We start from the raw sequence: 17202 nt of genomic DNA on the forward strand, positions 1-17202 counted from the left end.
TGTGCACTGCAGGTGGTGCAGATGTAACATGTGAGAAGAGAGTTAGATTTGGGAGGGTTGTGTTCAAACTGAAATCTAAATTGCAGTGTAAGAATAAAGCAGCCATTATTTACTCTGCACAGAAACAAAATAACTCACCCAAATGTAACTCTCTCTGCACATGTTACATCTGCCCCACCTGCAGTGCACATGGTTTTGTCCATTAAATGAGTTTGCTTTTGCAAACCAACCGGAATTACCCCATTTGTCCACTACCCCCCATTGGAAAGAATAACCACACCTATTGGAACTAGGCCCAGAGTTTGGGGTAGTGGGGCAGCTCAGTCTCCACATTAGTAAAGCACTAGGGGAAATGTGGATAACATGCATCACTATAAATGCTTTTTCCCTCCAGCTGTGGCTAGGTGTAAGTTCTTTGGCCCACTCTTCTTAAAATGAATTAAAGGAAGGATGGTGCAATATAGAAAAGTGCACCTGAGAATTATGAAGAAATAAGTGATACCCTGTAAGGCAGGGGTGGGGAACATTTAGGGGGCCAAGGGCCATTTCCATTGGTTGAAAATGGCTCAGGGGCCATTTAAAAAAAAACTTACAAATTGCCCTGCAGCAGCCGTCCCACACTCCGGCGGCTGCCACAGTTTGAGAGTCGCCCGCCTGTGTGGTCCGGCGGCTGTGCAGGGAGTCTGATACAGGGGAAATCTCGCAAGAGGTCGGTAACTCTCGCGAGATTTCCCCTGTACTTGACTTCCCTTCACAGCCGCCGGGAGGGTGGGCGGGCCACAAAGACCGGCTGCGGGGGCCATGTACGGCCCGCGGGCCGGAGGTTCCCCACCGCTGCTGTAAGGTATCACTTATTTCTTCAAACGGGCACTGAAAAGTCACCTATTCATCAAAGCGTACCCTTCCACTGCATAAACTAGCTGGTTCTCTGACCCTTTGCCTGTTTACATCCTGCTATCTAGCTACCACCCACTTGCTTGCACCTCTTGTAATCTGTCTGGCTCCCCTTCCTACTAGATTGTAAGCTCCTCGGAGCAGGGCCCTCTTCCCTCCTGTTGTCAAAGCCCTCTTCTATTCACATATCACTCACAGCTCTCCTATACTCAAACACTCAGTGACCATCTTCGTCTGCAGAGCCGGCCCTAGCCTAAATGACGCCCTAGGCAAGATTTTGTCTGGTGTCCCCTAGCACCGCCACTAGTTTCGCCTCTGACCCTGCTCCCCTTTCCCAGCACCATTAACCCTCATCATAGCAGTCATCATTTTGGTGCTCCTACCCGTAATATTTTAAATAGAAACAGTGCACACATTCGGTACATGGCCCAAACAGGGGTGTGTTCTTGCTGGGAAGAGGCATAGCCACACAATAGTATCCCCAATTAAAATTATGCCACACAGTAGTGCCACTTTATTCACATTATATCATGCAATGGTGTCCCTTATTCACGTTACATCACACAGTAGCACCACTTTACCTTATATACATTACTCCTCACATTATTCACATTACACCCTTAGAAAAAAATCCTGAGAAAATATTGTATTTTATGCACCTCCATGGCCACACTGCAATCCAGCACAAAGCAGTGTGTGCTGGGCAGAGGAGAATAGCTGCAGCTTCTGCTGTCACTTAAGGGGAGGGGGCCCGGGGCCCCCACTGGGCCCTTCCATCAGACTTTGGCCTGGGTAATTTGTACCCCCTACCCCTTTGACACACATGACACACATTATTAATGTCCTTATAACCATAATGCCCCTTACACATTATGCCAACCTTTATTAATGCCCTCCATACACATAATGACACACATAATGCCCCTTACACATATGTCGCACATTATTAATACATTTATACATGGCACACATAATGCCCATTACACATATGCCGAACACTATTGCACAACCAACCCACCCGCAGACAGCACTCGCACAGCCGCTAACACTGTGACCTCTGCCTCGGCTTGGATATAGATGTTTCCTCATACATCTTGACTCAATAGGCCATGCAGCTCTTGGCCAGTTCTGCTAACGTTGGGTGCCTTTTTTGTTGAAAATTTGTCTTATTTGCACTATGACCAGCACACACAAGGAGCTTCCAATGATTAAAATGATATGCAGCATGCCTATATTCTGTGAGCGACTGTGGCTGTACCTGCATACGGAATGCTATGTTCCAGTGATTTCCATGAATACACTATTTCATATGCAGTAACAGCCTCACTCACACACAAAATATAGGCATGCTGCATATCATTTTAATCAGCAGAAGCTGCTGATGCCCCTAGGCATTCCAAATGCCCTAGGCAATTGCCTAGTTTGCCTATGCCTAAGGCCGGCTCTGTTCGTATGCATACTCATCTCCATCATTGGCCTCAAGCCTCTAGTTGTATGTTGATTGAGTCCTCACTACTTATATTTAAGCTGTAATGTGTATTGAACTGTGGCGCTCTTTATTTGTACCCTATTTTTGTTATTTATTTAATGTAATACTGTTCTTTTGCACGGCGCTGCGAAACACTTGTGGCGCCTTATAAATAAAATTATAATAATAAAGGTACCTCTGTTATACTGTCTGGCCAGACATAAAAACTGGACATTTTAAATTTATCACATCCACACCATCTCTGCTAATTGAAATTACCAAAGTTAAATAGGTGAGATTTATAAGTACGGTACTTGTGCAATATCTGGGTGCCCAATTTTTGGATCGGGTCGGAAAAATTGCGTCCATCGCATCGCATGCAACCAAATCGCATGTGATGCGATGTGATGCGATGGACGCGATTTTTCCATAGAATTCAATGTTAAATGGTCCTGTTCATACTCCCACTATCCAAGTTGGCATGGAGTTGATTTTATATAGCGTGGCGAGCGCAGCGAGCCCCGCGAGGGGACGTGGAATACATTTTAAGTAATCTGCGTCCCCTCGCGGGGCTCGTTGCGCTCGCCACGCTCCAGGCTCCGTGGCTCACTGCGCTCGCCACGCTATATAAAATCAACTCCATGCCAACTTGGATAATGGGGGTATGAACAGGACCATTTAACATTGAATCCTATGGAAAAATTGCGTCGATCGCACCGATCACATCGCATGCGATTTGGTTGCATGCGATGCGATCCACGCGATTTTTCCGAAAAAATCGCGTCCATTGCATCTGATTGTTTGCCTTAAGTTAAGGCATACAATCAAACACATCGGGCGCCCAGATATTACACAAGTACCATAAGTACTAACAACTAATGGTGTCTTATCTGTGACACAGAGCTGCTTACTAACAAGTTGTTATGGACTAAGCTAAATCCACTCTGCTTATTTACTAACAATAAAACTCAAGGTATAGTGCATGCCGACTTGAATCAGTAATGTATGCCTGATTTAGGTGCTGGGCCTTATTTTGGTTCATTCTTTCTGACAAAATCCTTCTTAGATGGAAAAAAAACATGTGCACTGCAGGGGGGGCAGATGTAACATGTGCAGAGAGAATTAGATTTGGGTGAGTTATTTTGTTTCTGTGCAGGGAAAATACTGACTGCTTTATTTTTACACTGCAATATAGATCTCACTTTGAAGTAAAACCCCACCCAAATCTAATTCTCTCTGCACAAGTAACACCTGCCCCACCTGCAGTGCACATAGTTTTGCCCATCTAAGAAGGATTTTGTCAGAAAGAATGAACCAAAATAAGGCCCTATGTTGTTTTAGGTGTTACACAGTATATGTGCTTTTTTCTTTTATTATTCATTTATACGTTTTATGTGATTTTTAGAGTATTGTGCCATTTATTGGAGATAAATATTAATAAATGTCATATTCCTGATATTGCGCAGTTTTATCTTTCTACAAGTTTGCTTTTTTGTTTTATTGGGACATTGAGCTATCCCAAATAGAACAGCTGCAATTGATAAGAATGCTGGTTTATTTTAACCAAGTCTGGTGGTATTATATTACATATTTGTTTATAATTTGACGTCTTTCCGCAGCGCAGGACTGTTTTTTCTCTGTCTATTGTGATAATCAATTCTCCAATTGTGTGGCGCTCTCTGAGATAAATACAGAGGAGTCAACCTCTGTGCATATTTTCTTTAGCAGAGAATGCTGCCTGGTCGCCATGATTGCGAATCACACACAAACAGAGCAACCAGGCAGCATTGTCTTCCTGCTTCTCAGCATGCAGCCAGACAGTCAATGGCTGTCTTCATGATGATTGGTGGATGGCTGGAACAAGTGGAGAGATGGCAGGGGACCATAGGAGGTGTGTTTTATGAATGTTTTTACATTTATTCCCCTTAATGGGTGTAAAGGGGCCCCAAATGAATTGTTTTGCCCAAGGCCAACAAAGCTGTTAAGATGGACCTGGCTATTACATTTGGCCACAGGAGTAAGATGACCAGGCTGGTGGACCATGGTCACATGAGGTGCATAGCGTTATCAGATAACTGCCTCTAAAGGGCACACCAGCAGCTGGCATTTGTCAACAACTAGTGGAGGTGTACAGTGATCATGTCATTTCACAGTTTTGGTGCACGGCCTTTGCTAACGGAGAGATGTTTAGTATGAGCAGTGATACTAGTAAGGAAGGCCAGTTCTGTTTTAGGAATGCCTTCGGATTCTGTAGAGATAGTGGTAGAGAGGAAGATAAAGGTAGAGAGGAAAATGATTAGCAAGATAACATCCTTATTGGATAATGCATCACACCCTGGGCCGGATTAAAGGGGGGGCAAAGAGGGGCCCCCTGTGGTTGGCATGTATTTAAAAAAATATATAGATATAGATATTGATATATCTATATATATATATATATATATATATATATATATATATATTTATTTTTAGCTAAAGGTTTTGTGCATGGGAGGGGAGTGGGGTAGTGCTGCAGCTTCACCTATCTGCCAATGTGACAATGATTACTGGGAGTTGACTAAGTCCCATGACACTTTTCACAATAAGGCAGAGGTTTGTGCTGAGCTCTGATTGGTGGAGCTCATTACATGCTTCTCAGGCCATTAGCGGTAGCTTTGAGAAACTTACCTACATTTAAGGGAATAAAGGTGGCGTCACATGAATTAAAGATTGCGTTATGTTACTCTTTGTCTCTGACCCACTGAGTTCAATACCTACCATTATGGATCTAATACACAAATGTGGCTCGTTCGCCGGTTACCAAATAAATGCTGACAAGTCTGAGCTCCTCCCTTTAAACCCAGATGCGGCATCCCTCATTTCTTCATCCTCTGCTTCCATCCTTTCTTTCAAACTTCACTGTTTTTTGCTAAAATACTTAGGCATAAATATATCCTCCAAACTAGCTAATATGTATCTGGCAAACTACTCTCCAGTGTTTCGTAAAATCACTGCACTTCTCCAATCTTAGGCAGCTATGCCGATCTCCCCAGTGGCGTAACTAGCTTTTGGGCGCCCCCCCCGCCGTTGAAGGGAGGGCGCCCACCCACGCACCCCGCCGCACCAACCCCCGCCCGCCGGCCCGCAGCAACAACCGCCGCCCCGCCGCACCAACCCCCGCCTCGCCGCCCATGCAAACCCCCCATCCCCCGCAGTCTTACCTATGCTCAGTACGCGCTGGTCCCGGCTCCCTTCTTCTGCTATGAGGACCACCACAAAATGGCCACCCCCATGCAGCAGACAGTTTCACAGAACAGTCTGCTAAATGGGGGCGGACATTTTGTTGTGGTCCTCATAGCAGAAGAAGGGAGCCGGGACCAGCGCGTACTGAAGACACTGACAGGTAAAGACTGCGGGGATGGGGGTGTAACTATAGCACTGCAGCCCCCGGCGCCCGCACATGCACAGCGCCCCCCCCCCCCCCCCCGCGCGGTCACGGGGGCTGCGGTGCTATAGTTACGCCCCTGGATCTCCCTACAGGGGAGGATAGCAGTGTTTAAAAGTATTATTTTTCTGAAGTTATCTTATATCATCCAAATGCTCCCGTTTCCCCCAAACCCTCGGATATTGTTTACTGTGAACGGATCTTCACTAAGTTTTTATGGGCTAGAAAAAGGCCTAGAATAGCTTTGACCAAATTGAAATTACAAAGAGGGGATGGAGGCATGGCAGTCCCAGATATTAAAGCCTTCTCGAAGGCTGCCGCATTTAGGTATATATGGGATTGGTTATTATCTAGATCAGGGGTCTTCAACCCATGGCCCGCGGGCCACGAGTGGCCCACGGAGCTGATCTCAGTGGCCCTCTGCCCACCGGCCAGCCATGCACAGGATTTATTTTTTTAAAGTAAAAGAAAACGCTGCCGAGGGAGGCAGGGTAATGGAGTCCCCCCGGGTGCCGCCTACCCGATTTTTCATTGGCTGCAGGCAGGGCAGAGGAGTGGATCCAGCGCGGCTGAGGGAGGAGGAGGAGGCACGTCTGGTGGGAGCTGGGGAGTTGGGACCCGGCGAAGCTGCGGGAGGAGGCGACGCAGCTGGCGGGAGCAGGGGACCTGGTGCAGGAACTGCAGGAGGAGGAGGCACAGCTGGCAGAGGGGACCCGGCGAAACTGCAGGAGGAGGCATGGATGGTGACCTGGCAAAGCTGCAGGATGAGGAGGTACAGCTGGCTGGAGCAGGGGACCTGGCAAAGCTGCAGGCATTACTAGGGGCATTGTGTGTGGGGCATTACTGGGGGCATTGTGTGTGTGAGGGGCACTGCTGGGGCATTGTGTGTGAGGGGCACTGCTGGGGCATTGTGTGTGAGGGGCACTGCTGGGGCATTGGGTGAGGGGCACTTCTGGGGCATCATATGTAAAAGCAGGTGTACTGCTGGCATTATGGTCTGTGGCATAATGGGCATCAGTGTGGGGCATAATGTGCAATGGGCATAATTTTGTGTGGATTAATGTGTAATGGGCATCACGGTGTGCGGCATAATGTGTAATGGGCATTACGGTGTATGACATAATGTACAACAGGTATTACAGTGTGTGGCATAATGTCTAATGGACACTATGGTGTAATGCACAATGTGTAACAGTTTATATTGATTTAAGTAGCCTTTCATTGTTTGGCCTTGATCTGTGAGGCATACTAGTTCACTGTGTTGGGCCTTCATGCTTATATGTCACTGTACAGCCTTCAGTCAACTTAAGCGTGTGAGGACAAAGACCATTCCTGCGGTAACCAATGTCTGGTCATGCAGGTTGCAAAAGAGGTGTCAGATAATTGTTTTCCTGCTAGTTCACACTCTTTAAAATTAGACCACGCCCTTATAATTAGGCCACACCCCTTTTTGGAGCGCGCCTACGGCGCGTGCAATTTATTCAATATCAAATTATATATGGGTGCCACATATTTCACTGTTTGCACTGGATCCCAAATTGGCTGCTGATGACTATTTGTGTGTGTGTGGGGGGGGGGGGGGGGGGTTGTGCTGAGTATGGGCGGCTGTGCCAACTATCTATGAAGGACTGTGCTGATGTTATAGGGGAGCTATGATTCTATGGGGCTGTCTGAAATACCGCAGTAGAGTTTAGTGGCCCTTGGGCTTAACTGGATTTTTTTAGGTGGCCCACGTTGTCTTAAAGGTTGAAGACCCCTGATCTAGATTAACCTACTCCAACTTTTCTTTACAACAGGCCATCTTTCTACCCTATTCTATGTCAGCGCTTCTCCACATTCCTCTGGCAAATTTACAGGTGGAGGCAAGATCTAACCCGATCTTTTGGGATATATACCTAGCTTGGTGGTTGGGAAACAAGCTCCAAAAATGACATCCTGTTCACTCCAGATTTCTCCCCTTCTGTGGCAACCCATCCTTCCCGGCTAATTTTAAATTTACCCTTTGGCAGAAAAAATACATCCTATCTATAAAATATGTATTTGACCCCGGAGGTAAGATACTCTCTTTTGCTAATTGGGGGGAAAGTTTCAACTATCCAACTCTGATTTTTTTTATGTATCTACAGTTAAGACATAGTGGGCCTTATTCTGATTGACTCGGTCGGATCCGTATTTTCGGACGGCCACCGAGTGTTCTTAGCCCCGCCTACCGAACGGATCACTCACACCGTCCGAATGCGGTAAAACGCTGAGCGAACGGACCACGAGCGGATGTTTCATACGAACAGCTCCCTTATCTGTGGGAACCTCCCCCATCCTCCAATGGTCGCCGACCATCGAATGATGGACCGAGTGATCAGGCAGCACAGAGTGCTCCAGACCACTCGGACATTTTTCCGTATGAAAGCAGGGATATGGGCGGGCAGCTGACATCCGGCTATGTCAGCTGTCCGCCCCCACATGTGCATCACGGCCGCATTACCATATGTACGCCCAGCATTTTCATGGGAACGCCCATGAAACGCGGGGCGTACGCATATGGTAATGAGCCAAAACACCCCTTCACACCCCTCTCCACCCCCTGCTCAGATGGGTCCGACCGATCATTTTCTACACAGAATTTACACCGTGTTCGGACATGCTCCATACAGAATTAGATTCTTATTTTGGAATTTTCTCCCCCTCAGTCCAGATAGACTATGGGCGCGCAGCGTATCAACCTGGCAAACAGATCTAGCAATCCCCATTATGGTAAAGGAAGTACACAAAAATCTTCCTATGATTTTTAAATCTCTACACTCCGCACAGCTACAGGAAACACATGTGAGATTTCTTCACAAAGCTTATGTCTCACCTGGTCAGAGATCACACATGGTACCTGGTGCTTCTGCAGGATGCCTGAAATGCGGCATGTCCAATGCGATCCTCATGATTGGTAATCCTTACAAATTGGACTGTCCATTTTTTCCCTAGGCTTGATGCGCTCCATGCCCGTTTAAGAAAATACTGCATTTAGAACGATATTCTACTTTACCCAACATAGAGGAGTGCGGTATTCGAATCTAAAAAAAGTGGGTCTCGTTTATTAAATCCTTAAGTCAGCAGGACCAAATTATGTCCGTATTTGACTCCACAACCTGGAACACAATCACAAAATGTCTCTTTCTGAACACCATCATTTACAGACTGTATAATCTTGCCTCATATCTATTTTGTTTCTATAATAACATGTACTAATTGATCTGAATTTTCTTTTAAACTAGCACTATTACTATATAGACCAGAGCAGCATTTTCCTATGTCCATCCCTTTCCCATCCCCCTCCAGCCCCGTATTTGCTTGACTGTTTTATATGTGTTTATACTCTTGATATATCCTGTACTGCATATGGTTGATGCTCCAGAACAAATACGGAAATGATGGCTCTTGACTTGTATCTACCACGGAATAGTGTTTCCCTTAAACACCATTAATACAGAAGATAGTGTCATGAAAATTTACAACTTGAGTGACCATGTACTCACCGATGATGAGACATTTATATTACAAAAGGGCCTTAAATATGCCTCTAGGAATTCTATAAAAAAATTTGACCTGTATCTGGATGTTAACAAATTTATCAGAAAAAATCACACTCAAAATTTTTTTCGCTGATAAAGAGCCCGCTAACACTAATCAAGAAATGAATCCATTTAAGAAACCCTCGTTATTTAATCCCCAACACATTAAGGGCTGTTTTGTGGAAGCCTTCCAAAAGATAGTGAATAGCGAACTTAATGTGTTAAAGGACAACCTCCCTACCCTTAAACATAATCTGACCAAAATAGAAAGAGAGGCCATAGACACTTTTTTTAAACCGGCCGATAAGGGCGGGGCGGTTGTGGTTTTAAATAAATCTGTGTATACCACAGAAGCTTTATGGCAACTTAATGATGGGGTCACTTATAGGAAGCTCAAAACGGACCCTACACAAAGAATTCTTTCTGATCTAAAGAAATTCATTGATGGTTTTGTTATATCTGGGACCTTGAGTAAGGAAACAGCTGAATTTTTGGTAAGAGAGCAGTATTCCATTCCTGTGCTCTATCTCTTGCCCAAGGTTCACAAAAATACTGCGAATCCTCCAGGACGCCCTATTGTCGCTGGCGCAAACAGCATAACCGCTAATTTATCTTACTTTATAGATCACCATTTGCAGCCTGTAGTACTTACCAATAGATCCCATCTAAAAGACACTAAAGACTTTTTAAACAAGATCAATAATGTCAAGTGGGATGATGATTGCTTTTTAATAACTGCTGATGTTACATCTCTGTATACCATAATTAAACACATGGACGGTATACAGGCGGTCAAACAAGCTTTGTTGGATACTGAAATCATTCCTGATCTACAAAATTTGTTAATACAGGGGATTGAGTTTATTTTGCTAAATAATTATTTTAACTTTAACGGGTGCTACTACATCCAAGAAATAGGCACGGCCATGGGGACCAAGTTTGCCCCCAGCTATGCCAATATGTTCATGGCCAGATGGGAAAACCTGATGGTATGGCATGGGCATGGCTGAGGAGCAAATCTGGTCCAATGGTGGCATTATATTGACGATGTGTTGTTTGTGTGGAGGGGACAGGAGACTGAGTTGAATAAATTTTGTGAACATCTTAATAAGAATTGCTTTAATATCCAACTTACATTTAATATTTAATGTAAGTAAAATTTAGGTGAATTTCCTCGATTTAAGGATTTATGTCGATAATAATAAAATTGAAACTACGGTGTTTCACGCAGGCACTTCCGGCTATGCGTTCCATGCAGGGACCTAGGCGTTAAGGTACACGGCTTATAAAAATTACAAATATTAAATCTGCTTTTGGGAGTCCGTATAAATTGGTCAGTAAGCACCTCATTATGCGCTTTTAAAACACTAAATCTAAGCGTATTTTCTTGGTCAGAGCCGAGGGCGGTCACTTGATTTCCAGTTGTGCGTTCCACATGCAGGAAGTAATGACCGTATTCGTATGCGGTTCACTTTACCCCAGTCTGCTTTTGGCTTTTATAAGAGTCATTGTGCTTATATAATTTTATACCTTGAAACATGCGCTATTTAAGCCATTCATTCACAACGGTTTGGGATTGCTATATTAAGCTATTAAGTCCCGTTCCCCATAATTATGTGCGAACCAGAAGTGCTTCCTCCATGTTGCTATATAAATTACTGCCAGTTCACTCACTCTCTATATTTGAGAAAGGCGGCTGTGACCTCCGAAACATGTTGGCAGAGAAGTGAGTTGTTTTACTTTGTTTTATCTTTCACTGTATCATCTGTAGTTGTGGCCATTTGCCAATTCGTCACACTTCAGTTGTACTTTTTTATTTAATGTTTTTTTTTACTGAGACTGGTCCTCCCTTTCCTCTGTTTATATACCTCCATTCATGAGGTTTACAGCTTTATTGGACCAAAGGGGGCCGGTTCTCTAAAGAAACTGCTATGTGCTTATTACACCTATATCTCCAATGAGTATGGTACACTGCTAATTTGGCCGCTTGGATTCGTTAATCTGCATATTATGAACTTTGGATAAGGATTTAAAAAAAACTTTATATGCTTGAAAGCTCCTGTTAATACAATGAGTACGGTACGCACTCAGAGATTGAATCAGTTAATTGAAAGCAGTTGACTGGGTTCTAACATAATTTTTGCAAGTGTCACACCCTGTATTAGATCACATAACCTGTCTTACTGGAGACAGACACCTTACTGATTGAACTATTTGGGGGGCACCAATATTTATCTTACCTCCTGGCAACTGGGATGAACTTACCCCACTGTACACCTCCTGTCACTACAGAAGAGCAGGCACTTTGGAGTCACCCCCTCCGTGGATGACACCTGAGTACAGGCCGAATACACACCCCGCACCCACCTTATGCCGCTACAGCTACAACATTTTTATGTGAAAATTTCAAACAAAGTGACCCAAGAGCCTGATTTGTGCTGTTATTTAGTTATTTAATTAGTTTTTGGATATTTGTAATACATAATCAATGTATGCAATTATAATGAAATAAGAAGCAAAAAAATCATTAAGTACACTCTAACATGGTTTGGTATAATTTCTGTCAACTTTTTGCCTTTAGAGCTTACAATCTAAACAACTAACGTTTGACTATAGATCGGAACATTTTCAGCATGCATTGCATAGTATAACTAAAACTTTGTATTCATTTGAGACGTTTCTTAAGATGCTTAAGCTTTGGTTCTTGGTCTATTTTCAAAATGACCTCAAACCCATACTTTTATTTTATATTAAACGTCCTTCTTTTTGCGAGCCTTAAGACAGTACATATCTCCGTATTCTACACAATAATGGTCTACTGTGCTCTTCAGCACCTGAAGATATTCTACGATAAATCCTGTTTCTCCTAGAGCCTGCCTTAAGAAGGTCTCGTCATATGTTAAGATATGGAAGATGCCGTCTCCAACTCTATAATACCTTCCATTAAATGAACCGATGAATATTAGACAGCCCCCAACTTTCATTAAGAAAGATAATTTTTTAAGGTTTTCGCGAAAAGAATCTTTATCTAGGCTAACATGTTGCAGTAAATATGTACTTATTACACAATCAGCTTTCTCCATTACAACGGGATCTGTAATGTTAACTTTGTCAAGATTAAATGGCAGCATTTTTTTAATTCTTCTTCGTAGAGTCTCTTCTCTTTCCGACCACTTTGCCCTGAAAAAGATGACAGCACAATTAAAGGAAACTTCACTCTAATATGCAACTTACATACATTAATGATTTGCTAATATAGATGAACAGGTTCAGTTTCCTGGAAACCAAACCCATCTGAACTTAAAGGTTCTGAGACCCGGTTCAGATCTTCCTGCCGGGCTCAGATCTGAAAACAAGGAAAAACGTAGAATCCCATGAAGAGTCAATACATGGAATCCCAACCCTATAGAGCTCTGGTTGCCAGAGATCCCCTGCTGTGCCCATTTAATTGCTATGTGTAGTGATGACTACTTTATAACTGTGTGTGTGTGCTAGTGCAGTGCCATGTAACCCTGTGTGTATTTTTGTGTGTGGGTGCTAGCGCACTGCAATAACCTTGAGTGTGCTAGAAAAAAGAACTCATGGGCAATGACTTGGAGGAGGGGGGGATACAATGGTAAGATGTGTATAAGGCGCTCATCTGTGGTGAAATATGTATAAGTGGCTCTAATGTGCTATAACATGTATAAGGGTTTAGCGAACGGCCCAGCAACAGTGTAAATTACTGAGCTTCGCTCGCAGTTGGGATTTGCACATGCGCAAACCCTGACCGTTGGGGCAGGCGCCAATTTCAGTTCACTGCGACTGAACCAGATTCGGATCCAAAGTAATAAAGGATTTAAGAGGATGTTCTATGGTTTCAAAATATTTCTGGTGGTTAAGGATAATATGAAATAATGACCTTTGGTCATTACTGGCTTTGGTGAGAGTTATTTTTGTGGAGTGGAGACACTCGAGAATAAATTATTTTCAAATGTGAAGTAGAAAAGTTTTGGTAACACTTAGCTGGCTACCGCATTCATAATAATCGCATTTGCACTAACATATGCAATTAGTAACGCAGTGGCACCTTTACTGGGTAGGGGGGGGGTAATTAAATTGTACATAGCAGCACTTATACTGGTTGGGGGTTTTAAAGGTACTCAGCGGCACCTGTATAGTCTCCCACCCCTCTTCTTTCTTTGCAATTTCTCAGACACCCTCTCTCTAGCCCTGTCTCTCACGACATCCTCTCTGACAATCTCTCTCCCCAACTCTACCTGGCACTGTCGCTTTCTTTCTCTCTCTCTCTCTCCCTGACACCCTCTATCTTTATCCCTGTCTTTTCCCAACAACCTCTCTCTCATCCTGTCTCTCGCTGACACGCTCACTCCCCATATCTCTCCCTGACTCACTCTCTCTCCCCCTGTCTCTCTCTCTGACATCTCTCACTCCAACTCGCCCCTTGCCTTTCTCTACTGATCCCCCTCTCTGTTTCTCTCTCTCTCCCTCTTTTCCATGATGCTCTCTCCCGCCACGCTCTGTCTCTTACTCTCTCACTCTTTCTTCTGTCCCACCCCCAATGGGCACTGTAGTGACAATGGGGGGACGGGCTTCCAAGATCTTGCTATGGGGCCCATATTGTTCTAGTTACGCCCCTGCCTGCAGCGGTACCTCAGTAGAAGGGCTTTAATGTACATGCGGTAAAAACCCAGAAAATTAGGTTTTTACCGCATTTCTGCTTTAGTGCATCCCTCCAAGAAAGAGGAGGAAAGATGGAGCAGAGGAGGGTTATGGATGATAGCAAAGAGATAACAGTCAGAGTAGATAATGGTTATCAAATAAGACTGGAGATTGACAGCACAGTACATTGCTCTGCATTATGAGCTGCAGTGGTGCACAAATTCCATAAATAAGTATGAAAGCTTTAACTTCTGGTAACACCTCTCTTGGTTTACAAAAAAAAAGAAATGTAAACCAATTAAATGCTTGCAAATATAAAACTTACGCTGTATTCAACATATTAAAGACGAAAACTATATTTCATCACTGCAGTGTAACACCAAAACTTTAGTACAGGGTGAGCCTCCCATATCCAGAATGCTTGGGACCAGAAGTATTCTGAATATCAGATTTGGAATAATTGCATACCATAATTAGATAGCTTGGGCATGGGACCCATGTCTAAACACTGAATGCATTTATATATAATATATACCTTGGATCTCATTCTGATTAGTTTGCTCCCCTGCGTGTTCTCACGGGGGGGCAATGTTTCTCTTGTGCGCATGTGCAGGTTCCCTGGGCAAACGACTTTGGGGACTGGCATAATCGCCCAGCCGTTCACACGGAGCGGTGCGGGCTGGGGACGTGTGGCTGCAGAGTCGGGTTTCGCCCATAGGAATGCCCAGTGTTTCATGGGTGTCCCCATGAAAATGCTGGGGGTCCCATGAGAATGTGGGCACGCTGTTCTGTGCCGGGGCGGTCATCTTAGGTCACATGACATCAGCCGCTCGCCCTGTCTTCGATCTGACACACGCAAATAAAAGTCAGTTCCCACTGACTTTTATTTGCGAACCTAGGAGAAATCATTTGATGGTCTGTGAACATCGAATGATTTCTCCACCAGCGGGTACATGCCAGGGGATGTATCTTTGATACATCCCCTGGCATGGTTGCGAGGGGAAACAGCGATGGGGGGAAAGATTCTCATCGGGGCGGTGGGGTGGCTTTCTGGCACTCGGTAGGTTGTGAGGATCAACCTTATATACAAAGGGCCTGATTCTGATTCACTTGCAAAAGCAAATTCATTCTTTAATGAACTAAAACATGCTGCACTGCAGGTGGGGCAGATGTAACATGTGCAGAGATAGATAGATATGGGTGAGTTATTATGTTTCTGTGCAGGGTAAATACTAACTGCTTTATTTTTACACTGCAATACAGATATACAGATATCAGTTTGAAGTACGCACCCCACCCAAATCTAACTCTCTCTGCACGTTACATCTGCCCCCCCCCCCCCCTGCAGTGCACATGGTTTTGTCCATTAGAGAATGAAATTACTTTTGCAAGTGAACCAGAATCAGGCCCATACTGTGGTCTAAAGGTCAATTTTTATACAACATTTCAATTTATTTTGAGCATGGAACAAAAGGTCTGGTTCTGAGTTGCAAGCAATGCAGAAAAAGTACACAACTGGGCAAAGTTGCACTGCATAAGGGGATGATATAATGTGCACATAGATTTAATATTTGGGGGAGCTATATTGTTTCTGTGCAGGGTAAATACTGACTGCTATATACAGTATTAACACTGCAATTTAGATTTCTGTTTGAACACACCCCACACAAATCTAACTCTCTGCACATCTTACATCTGCCCCACCAGAAGGGTTTCAACCAGTTGTGAGCTTTTTTGCTTTGCTTGCAACCCTGAAACAGGCCAAAGGTTTGTTTACATTCACAAAATTAATTTATGTTTCATATACACCTACACACATTCTGAAGGTCATTTTATACAATATTTCAAATAATTGTGTGCATATTGATCCATCCGAAATCAAAGGTTTCTTTAAGTCACACTAAACAAAATCCATATTTTGGAATTTCCCATATTCCGGAATTCTGGTAATGGGAGACATGACCAGTAATCTAAATATTTTTATTATGGAATTTTTTGATATTTTTAATTAGTAATCTTTGGCCAAATCACAGATCCTTTACTTACGAGTCATTTCCTAGTTCAGGAAAGCTGTCAGATAGAAGACTCCAGTCATGAGCATCTTCTGTGTTGTTTACCCAACTCTCCAATTCCTTAATGTGGGACTCATGTGCTTCAAGAATATAGATTTCCTTAAAATCCTCACAGACAGCAAACAGTTGGAACATGGTGGGTCCAGTTGAAAAATCAATCAAGATATTTCCTTCAAAATAAACCATGAAAAAATACAAAAATAAGAACTTCAGAGCAATAATTGCAAAACAAATGTAAAAACATAGCAATTGCATTTGACCAGGGTTGCCTACCCTCCCAGAATGGCTGGAAATCAGGCACCCCACCCACAGAGCCATCCATCTCCTGGGAACTGCCCCATGGGGGGGGGGTGTCTATGGGTTCAAATTACACAAATTGTGTCCCATAGACAAGCCCCCCCCCCCCAAATTGCAATGCCTGAAATACCAGGGCTAAAATAACGCAATCACTCACCACGCCCCCAAACAAGTCAGCCCTCCCATGGCTCTGCCCCCACACTGCCCCGGTTTGCTCCCGGCGACGGCCCCGCCCTCCTGCCTCATGAGCTGGCTCATGAGGGCAGCCAGAAAGTCGTCATGTATGCATTTTACTAATCTTTACCGACAAATGTATTAAAGCTTGAAAAGTGATACATTGGAGAGTGATAAAGCACCAACCAATCAGCTGCTACCTGCTGTTACAGGCTGTGGTTGAAAAATAATTGGCTGGTACTTTCTATCACTCTCCACTTACCACTTTTCAAGGCTTTGTACATCTATCCCTTAGTTTATAATCTTTTTATTTACCTTTAATTGAAAATATACAATAACTAGAAATGATAAATATGAAATGTCGGGAAACTCATGGAGAAACGTTATCTTTTGTTTGTACTTTATGCACTTATTATTACCAGTGCCACTTATTACTTGAGGGGACTTCAGCAGCAGGGGAAGGTAAGGTTTGAGTTTAGTTGCAGGGAGGGAGACAAGGGTTAGGCACTTCCAAAGGGGGGATAGAGTCAGGCTGCAGGCAGGGGAAACGGTTGTTTGGTCGACACAACTATGGTGGACATACATTGGGTCAAACACTGATGGTCAACAGGCCATATCTCGACACAGACAAACGGTCGACATGGCTAATGT

General features: G+C 43.9%; 2 protein-coding genes across 3 annotated transcripts in view; one reads left to right on the top strand and one right to left on the bottom strand.

Annotated features, from left to right (window-relative positions):
• LOC146041973 (indolethylamine N-methyltransferase-like) overlaps positions 1-17202 on the top strand; it is a 91169-nt gene that overhangs the window by 26870 nt on the left and 47097 nt on the right. The gene's annotated exons all lie outside the window — the stretch shown is intronic.
• Positions 11873-17202, bottom strand: part of LOC146041974 (nicotinamide N-methyltransferase-like) — a 64065-nt gene continuing 58735 nt past the window's right edge. For both annotated transcript variants that reach the window (XM_083161863.1, XM_083161862.1), the window contains 2 exons: positions 16055-16250; positions 11873-12526 (listed from right to left, as the gene is read on the bottom strand). In XM_083161863.1, coding sequence (XP_083017989.1) covers positions 12097-12526; positions 16055-16250 — 626 coding nt within the window. In that variant the 3' untranslated portion in view covers positions 11873-12096. The remainder of the gene's footprint in view (positions 12527-16054; positions 16251-17202) is intronic.

Source organism: Crinia signifera, chromosome 19, assembly GCF_055691185.1.
Source record: "Crinia signifera chromosome 19, ASM5569118v1, whole genome shotgun sequence".
In the NCBI taxonomy this organism is placed as follows: domain Eukaryota; kingdom Metazoa; phylum Chordata; class Amphibia; order Anura; family Myobatrachidae; genus Crinia; species Crinia signifera.